Source organism: Temnothorax curvispinosus, unplaced genomic scaffold, assembly GCF_003070985.1.
Source record: "Temnothorax curvispinosus isolate PA1 unplaced genomic scaffold, ASM307098v1 QBEX01012265.1, whole genome shotgun sequence".
NCBI lineage: Eukaryota > Metazoa > Arthropoda > Insecta > Hymenoptera > Formicidae > Temnothorax > Temnothorax curvispinosus.
Window position 1 is genome coordinate 48,767 of NW_020222045.1, and position 9,481 is coordinate 58,247.

A 9,481-nucleotide genomic window follows, 5' to 3' on the forward strand; every position below is an offset into this window, starting at 1 on the left:
ACATTTTAACTACAGATACATTTTTTTTTATAATTAAAGTTTAATTTGAAAGATGACAGTATGTGACTATATTGAAAATTGATTAGAAAATTATCAGATGCATAATCAGATTGGCCCATATAAGTGCTTTAAAATTAAATCCACACGAAAGCAAAAATATATTACAGCTAATGACTGAAATTACTGTATACTAAACACATATTACACTTACATTTTCAGTATTACTTCTTTTTGTTTTTTATTTACAGACTGTATATTCAATAGGTCTGTTCTTTGTGGCTGAACTAGTGTACAGTGTACACTTGTACTTAAAATGAAATATAGATATATCTATATTTAAAGTTTGACGAAAGCGGGATAAAAAGTTTTAGTGCAATCCAGTGCAGCCACAAAGAACAGGCCTGATAATAAAACTGATGAACTTATTTCGAATATAGTAAACAAATACAATAACCGTATGGCTATACTATGTGGTTTTACTGTGGTTTAAAAAATATATTTTAATGTAACCAATAATTAAACTAATTCCTTAAAAAATCAAAAAGTGATTTGAGGTTAGGGTTAATGTCAGAAGTATCGTACATAGTTTGATACGTATCCTACGTATGATAAGCAATCATACGTATGAAACTTCTAGAATGCGTATAAAATCCAACTCTGTTATAGAATAAGCAAATAGCGCTAATAGCGCGCTCTCCGAACGCAGCCTTATGCTAAGACTCCATAGATGCGGAAACGCCGTGCGGTAGAGTGCGTTGACCAATCAGAAGGCTGCCGCAAGTCGCCTGCGGCAAAATCAAAATTTGTGATTGGTCAACGCACTCTGCCGCATGGCGTTTCCACGTCTATGGAGTCTTAGCATTAGTTGACTGAGCATCAATGGTCGCGTTCAGCAGACAACTGTTGCACAACTGTTGAGTTCGTCTTATTAACACTACGCGTTGATTGGTTGGTTCTAATGATTCTAAAAGTAAGAGTCAATCACGTTCGACTGCTACTCAGCGGCTTGGTCTGCTGAACGCGGCCAATGACTGATAGCTTTCTGTACATTTCTTAGTGTAACAATAATAACGTATAATATAGTAATATAGTAATATTACGTGATACAATATTATGTGTGATAGCAGTAATAATACATATTATGATAATATATTACATAAAGTAGCAAAATTGTAGTAATTGTATTATATTAATTAGTATAGCATGTATTAGTATGTTGCGTATTGTATAAAAAGATATATATCAATAATAAAAACATGAAAGTATCTCGTCAAATTGATCGATTTCCAATCACTGCCTTGATAACATTCGTGTCGATGGCTGGCGCACATGGCCATGATGATTGAAAAACCTATGGTACACTCCCTTGCTGTTCGTTTGCACTTGTCTTACTTGAATATATATATTTCGATAATCAACGCTAAGAAAAAAAAATCAGATGACGAAACGCACAAGAAGTGAAACTATTGTGAGCGTAACATTATGATGATTAGTTTTCAATACCATCGCTCAGAGAGGATGAGAGTGGTCCTGTCCGCGTTTTGACTGTTAAGGGGATGCTGGAGACAGGTCTGTTTTACCACGAAATTTTCAGACACACAAATCTTTTGATTGATTTCACCGAATTAAAAATTTTTTGTCCAGAATTAAAGTATGGACGATAACGAAGACGGCAGGCACCAATTGCGTATGAAAAACGAAAAAAAATTAGAAAATTACATTTTTATTTTCGATTCTGCGGTCGACTCATGACAACATTTGCTGCAGATAAAAGTTTTAGACTGTGTACGTATACAAAAACCTTGCAGCCGTCACGGAAATACAATAAAGAAGAATCCTGTGCTTGCAGAAATGAGCTGCGAACTTTAGTATAAGAGAAAAGTATGTTAGAAAATTTCATATGCACATGTTACGCGTCTCCCCGAATTCAGCCAAAAACTCTGCGCTCTGTATGTATGTGTAAGAATCGGTGAGCACTTTTTTATCGACGCTGGTCGAGTTTGCCTGCGCTCTGTATGTATATGTAAGAATCGGTGAGCACTTCTTTATTGACGCTGATCGAGTTCGCCCGCGACTCCAGCATCCCCTTAAATACTGAATCCTGTAGGTAATGTGCACGATTTTGTGGTTCTCTTCCGTACTATGTCCACGAGTTTTTGATTTTGTTCGGAAAAAAAATGTGAACCTAACGGAAGAGAACCAAAAAATCGTGAACATAGCACGGAAGAGAACCACAAAATCGTGCACATTACCTACAAGATTCGGTAACAGCCAAAACGCGGGCATGACCACTCTCATCCTTCTCTCTGCCATCGCTGCTGCTGCTGCTACCGTTATTGTTGTTAATTAACTGCTGCCGCCGCCGCCGCCGCCGTCGTCGCCGTCGCCGAAAACGGATTGGAAACAGATCTACCTACTTGCTCCGCGCGCGCGCTTACCCGCTCACTCACTTAACTTGAAGAAGGCGCCCTCGCTATTAACGCTACCAAAAACATTAGCTCCAGCGCCTCGAGCGAGCGAGCGAGCGAGCGAGCGAGCGCCGCTGTGGCGTGGCGTGCCGTGCCGTGCCGCATCTGCGAGCGCCTCCTCCTCTCCGCGTTGGTGCTTGCGGTGTTCGGTGCCTCGGTTTTTGCCCGTTTCCATCGCGTTTTCGCGGGGCCGTTCCCGCGCCTTAAGTGCCACGCTTACGTTCCGGTCATCGTCGCGCTCCTGCCCGAAATCGAAGTCGAGGAGGCTGGAGTCCAAATTCCGCGTCAGTCGGTCAGCCAGCGGGACGCGCTATTGGCACTGCGCAGGTTAAGCCGGCGCGTTTCAAGGTAACCTAAAAAGTCGCGAAGCGGCGGCGGCGGTGGCGGCTACCGACTCGAGCACGCCGCTCGAGCAAAAGTGACGCTTTCTTTGTAGCCTCGTGTGTTTTTGGGAACGTGTTCGATGCGTTCGCGAATAGATCGTATTTAAGTTCGGTTAAAATAGTCATAGGAACGATGTGAGATCGCGGATATGCGAGGCAATGTGAGGTAACGTCTTACATCGTTTCGATGGACGCTATGGCCGAGTCTAATCTATTTCCACGCGAATGACATTGCCAGTGTTTGTCTGTGCGGTAGCATCCAATTCTGCTTTCGTTTATGTGGCTTTTTCCGTGAACAAGTTGATTGCAAATGTGACGAAATTCTATAGTTCGTTTTAAACTAATATATTTGCAAAGGAACCACTTAATATCGCATATAAAGTATTATGTAGTAACGTAATTGGGATCTGTGCCTCTGTATAAGACGCACAAATGTCATTTGCAATAAAATACAAAAAAAATCTGGTGAATTATTAATAAGCATCACGATATTACAGTATTTCGGAGGAAATGTAGGGATATACTTGATACACAATTTTTATTTAGTTGAACATCACGTAACAAATTGTAAACAAGTAATTATATAATTAATTAAAATAGACTATTATTATTTGTATAAAGAGCCAGCGAGCCAGTTATTACCAATGTAATAACATAATCTTATAATTATATATAAATACATAAATGTGTATATCCTGAAGCACAATATAGAGATCATAACGATAAAACTGTTACTATAATAAGAGTTATACAAGTAAGAGAATGAAAAAGATTTGAATGAAGAAATTTTTTAAGTGCTAATACGATAGACAAAAGCTCAGTCAAGCAACCAAGTTGTTTACTTGATCATAGAACTGTTTACATATATATATAATGCTTATAAATGATAAAAAGTCAATTATAATCAACTTACAACTTTATAAACATGTATTTGAGATACGTAATTCTGATAACAAAGGAAATATTTTGTTTAACATACCTATTTTCTGTTTTTTTCCTTAATTAATGGTATTTTTTTCTGATAAATTTTAGGAGACGGTGTTCATCGAGCCGTGATGCATTGGAGATTCAGCGGTTTTTGCCCGAAGACCGACCAGAAGTTAGTGTTGCAAAAGCAGTTTGTGTGACAAAGCTTAAAAAACAACGAGAGTGCTAAAACGTTATACTAGTTGGACTAGAAGAGGCATCTCCGCTGCGAGTGTCTTGTCAAGATAGATTCTGTCGTCTTCTACTGTTTGTTGGAGCAGAAGGGGAAGGGAAGCGGTCGTAATTTCTTTTTCTAGTGACACTGAGAGCGCACAGTGAAAACAATAAAAATAGGGGGGGCGGTCTGCTGACCGATGGACAAACGGAAGATGATGCCCAAACGCCCTCGTATGGAGAATCTGAGAGGTCCGATTGCCAACGGACCGATCCAAACGCGGCCACTGGTTGCACTTCTCGATGGTCGTGATTGTTCTATCGAAATGCCCATCCTCAAAGACGTCGCAACTGTTGCCTTTTGCGATGCACAGTCCACTTCAGAAATACATGAAAAGGTAATTAAAATACATTTACAATTATAATAAAATAAAATTATTAGAAAAGTATGATAAAGAGTATTAGAGAATCTATAGTAAGGAATTATTAGAATTAAAATATCTTTATTAAAATGTTAAGCTTAAGATATCAAAATATTAGGGTAAAACATAAAATGTCATAGATAATAAAACTCAAGTTGAATTGTTTTAAAAGAATTTTTTGTTGTTTATGATATATTGATACAAAAACATTTTTGTAGAGTAATTAAATTTTAATAATTTCTAAAATATTTCATGCCTTATATTGATATTCCATATTTTTCCTATTTTTTTTACTTTGTCTCTGATTTAAAATACACATTTATGCACGTACTTGGTACAATGTGTAAAAGAGCGATGATTTGATAAATAATATACTAGTTCTCTCTTGTTGAAGTAAATCTGTTTCGATGTATAAAACATCTTCATGTCATATTTAAGGATGTTTTACTCTTTATTTTAAATACTTGTCAATCTAATGAATGAAATAGTGTATATAACTTTAAAATTAGATAAAATGTTCCATAAAGTGCACAACTTGGTCCAACAATAGTGCATTTTCTTTATATCCTACGTTTATGTTCTTCGTTATTTTTTTTCGAGTACTTCTTTTTTAAATTATTTTAATTGCAAAAAATATTTACATGGTAAATTAGTTTCTATTTATTTTATATTTGAACATTTTTTATTTAGTATTTTACAGTTATTAAAATATTTTTAAAAACTAAAAGTATTGATTTTATTCATGTCTGGTCATATCTACTTGATTATATTTAAAGGTTATATTTAATATTTTTATTTAATATTTTTAATATTATATTTAGTACGTTTTAGAAATCTGTAATTTAGTAAATTTTATTTAGTGTCTAATACTTTCCGTATTGTTATTTTCTATAGTATAATATATTTAATATATTGACGTACATTTGATATCTGATACGTAATATTTTATTTTCTGAAATTTATTTTATGCAACTGTGAAAAAAAAAACATGCTGTATTTGGAAATAAATGTAATGTGTATTCACAGGTATTAAATGAAGCAGTGGGTGCATTGATGTGGCACACAATAATTCTGACGAAAGAGGATTTGGAAAAGTTTAAAACACTTCGAATCATCGTTCGGATCGGTTCTGGTGTAGATAACATCGACGTCAAGGCAGCTGGCGAGCTTGGCATTGCGGTGTGTAATGTGCCTGGCTATGGAGTTGAAGAAGTGGCTGACACTACCCTTTGTCTCATCTTAAATCTTTATCGGCGCACTTATTGGCTTGCCAATATGGTGCGCGAAGGCAAGAAGTTCACAGGACCAGAACAGGTAAATCTTTATTTCTAAGAGTATTATGTTATATATTAAAAATTAATAATAAGATAATAAATTAATAAAATATTAGAAAACTATAATATTAAGGTAATATTGAAATTATTTTATTCTATTAAAATTGTATTATTGCTGTCATAAATTGTATTGTTATGTTGTAATGGATTTATATCATTTATAATATATATAGTATAAATACTATAAATTATATTTACATTTGTTTTATATAAGAATGTTATATTGTTGATTTATTATATTATGTTATTACGATTACTTATTATATTAGAGATATCATATATACTACTAGGTGTACTATTAAACTATAAGCATACTGCAATTATTAGATCTGGATTATATCGTTGCTTGAAATATAATATTGCTTAAAATGGCTTGACAATTTTTTGTATAACATTGAATTTTTTTACGCATTTTGTTTGACGCGTGTATTTTAGGTGAGAGAAGCGGCAACTGGCTGCGCAAGGATACGGGGCGACACATTGGGTATTGTTGGCCTCGGTAGGATTGGTTCTGCAGTTGCGCTGCGTGCCAAAGCTTTTGGCTTTACCGTCATCTTTTATGATCCTTATCTACCGGATGGTATCGAAAAATCACTAGGTCTCACCAGGGTTTACACATTACAGGTTTGTCTCTCTGCTTATGTTTATTACAAAGCCATAAGTTAGTTTTAGGCACTATTGCTATTTCATCCATTTGAAAGTCTAAACGTCTTGACATAATATTGTAACGATTTATTAAAGGATTTATTTATGCGCGTTGCGTATGTTCTGTGTATTTTATATTTATGGTCTATAATTAAGTCTGTTATTAAGAAAATTAATTTATTATTAAGAAAATTAACATAAACAATTTTGTAACTTGCCAGTGATAATTAACGAATATATTTCAATTGTATCGACTTAACTGGCTAATATTCAGTATACAATCGCGACGTTTCAGCCTTTGATTTGGACCCTTTTCAAGTGTAAATTAAATCATCTGTCAGAATCGTCGTTGAAATCACAAGACATCCGTAATGTATGAAATTATTCCAGAAAGATCATAAAAGATGTCTTTTGTGATCTTTCTGGAATAATTTTATTTCAATTGTATCGACTTAACTGGCTAATATTCAGCATAAAATCAAGGGTTGAAACGTCGTGATATTTGAAATATATAAGAAAATTAACATTACGTTTATTTAAAAATACGTTCTGGAAATTTTACAAATAGGATATTATGACAAATTTATAGGTTTCTGAATAAAGCATGAATTTCTTGAGTATTTAAACAATGATTAGTAATTATTCAATTGATTTAGATATTATTCAAATATTGATTTTAGATGTTATATGTGCAAATATAAAAATATTTTTTAATACAACATTTTAAACTATACAGGATGTTTCTTAAATATTGTCCAATATTTTAAGAGTTGGTTTTTGAAGAGATTTTAGGGGAACTGTACCTAATATCGCCCTTGTTCCTAATTCCGCATCATACGATATTGAGACTGCTACATGTTACATTCTATCAGTGAGCAGCGGAAGCTGTTGAACAACCGCTGCTTTAGACGATCTTTTGTTTTATTTTAGTCAGAATTGTGATATAAAAAGTAGCGTGACAGTTCATAGTTTTAACGAGATTTCGAAACTTCACAAGAGGTGTTTTATGTTAAAGTGTACGAAACAATTTTTTATTTTTTAAATGGCGGCGCTGGAGTCTTGTAAACGTAAGTGTTTTATGGCGGGAAGTGCTTCGGGGCTTGCAGCATAAGTGACGCAAATTTTGACCTTGAATATAAAACCAAAATTTTTCATAATTTGCATGATAATAGCTAGAGAAATACGTAGGGGATTTTTTAAATATTGTTTTTTATAGAAATGGCAAGCATTAAAAAAAAAAGTTGTTTGAAAGTTTTAATTAACTTTTTTTCACATGCTTGCCATTTCTATGAAATGTTTATTATACCGCCCATTTTTCCTATATATATAACTGGTCTTTTTCTAGAATACCTCTGAAGCTCCCTCAGCCTCCTGTCCAATGAGTAACAAGATCTTTTTCCAAAAGTAAATCGGCCAGGCAAGATGCTGACCACTCAAGTGAAAGAAACTTTAACACGAGTATACTGAAATTATAAAAATCTGCAAGAAAAATTTGATTCTGTCCATTGGCTTATGAGATCGGAGCAGTAACATACTATATAAACCTCATTTCTATGCTATTAACGTTTTATAAAACGGCAACTATAAATAAAAAAGGAAGATAACCATGTTTATTTACTAGTTCGAGTTCGAAAAAGAAACCTCTTTTCGTTTAAGAGCTATGAAGAAAAGAAGATAATTTTATTGAATTTTTTACAATCTATATTTTCAAAACGAGGTTTTTGAAAATTATATGTTTGTATAAACCTTTCAGTAATAAAATGACCTCCAAAATCAATTCTTAAAATATTGGACAGTACTTAAGAAACATTCGGTATACAATATCATAAAAATTTTTTAGTCATAAAATTCTTGATAACTATTAATTTATTTTCTAACTGATATTATTTTTTATTATGTTTCAGGATTTGCTGTTCCAATCAGATTGTGTATCTCTGCATTGTACCTTGAATGAACACAATCATCATTTAATAAATGAATATACTATTAAACAGGTATATTAAAAATTATGAGACATAAAAATTTTATTTAATATACATATAATATAGGGATTATTGATACAATTTAAGTGTAGTTTTTAATTTTGATTCTACAAAAAAATCAATGATTACAAATGAGATCCAGACTGTTTTTTTAGATTTATCTCTTATTTATTTATTTTACTATTGAGGTGCATAAGTATACCTATAGAAATATAATGCATTCCAATTTTCTGTACTATAATTTTATGAAACAATCGTGATATATATATCGTATAGAATTAATTTTATTTGATTAAAATGATAATAAAAGGTTAAACATATGATTATATAATTACAATTTTTTAACGTTGCGATTTTAATAATACAAGGTAACACAATAATGTAATTTCTATGTTATATTACAAGAAAAAATCGCATGTTTGTTTCAGATGAGACCAGGAGCATTTTTAGTCAATACAGCACGAGGTGGTTTGGTGGATGACGACGCGCTGGCCGCGGCGCTCAAACAGGGTAGAATTCGCGCGGCAGCGCTAGACGTCCATGAAAATGAACCGTACAACGTCTTTCAGGGTCAGTCTGCGAATCAGTGTGAGTCTTATCTGTCCCCGTGCCTAACCCTGTCTCGACTGACTATCTAAAACCGTCCTGAATTCCTTCCATAATAAAACAGAGAAGATAAAACTGATGAGCTTTGTTCAAATAGAGAAACACAACGAAGATGTATATTTTATGGTGAAAATAATATTTTATGAAATTTATATTAATTTTATATAATATACATATGTAACATATACAGGGTGTCCAAAAAATCGCCTACTCCACTTCGGGAGGTGATTCAGGACCCAAAAACAAGTAAAAAAGTTCATACAAACATAGGTCCGGAAATGAGCCGTTTCCGAGTTATAGCCACTTTTATGTTCAAAAATCGTAATTTAGAATCCGCTTGGCATCCCTCTTTTTTAATTATTTCTTTAAATTAAAAATTTTTATTTTTAAATATTTTTAATTTTTTTATTTTTTTTTAATTTTTTTATTTTTTTTTAATTTTTCAATATTTGTAAATACGATTACATTATTTTTAAAAGAAATCAGTTGTTTTCACGGCTA

General features: G+C 33.3%; 1 protein-coding gene across 2 annotated transcripts; it reads left to right on the plus strand.

The window, feature by feature from the left end:
• The first annotated feature begins 2,548 nt into the window (after nucleotides 1-2,548).
• LOC112462338 (C-terminal-binding protein) lies at nucleotides 2,549-9,140 on the plus strand. 2 transcript variants are annotated; one of them, XM_025028061.1, is made up of 6 exons: nucleotides 2,549-2,816; nucleotides 3,884-4,389; nucleotides 5,440-5,727; nucleotides 6,183-6,371; nucleotides 8,297-8,386; nucleotides 8,803-9,140. In XM_025028061.1, the coding sequence occupies exons 2-6, from the start codon at nucleotides 4,192-4,194 to the stop codon at nucleotides 9,010-9,012; spliced, it is 975 nt and encodes a 324-aa protein (XP_024883829.1). In that variant the 5' UTR covers nucleotides 2,549-2,816; nucleotides 3,884-4,191; the 3' UTR covers nucleotides 9,013-9,140. The 2 variants fall into 2 exon arrangements, with proteins under 2 accessions (XP_024883829.1, XP_024883830.1); XM_025028062.1 differs by lacking the exon at nucleotides 2,549-2,816 and adding an exon at nucleotides 2,851-3,017.
• Nucleotides 9,141-9,481: the final 341 nt, after the last annotated feature.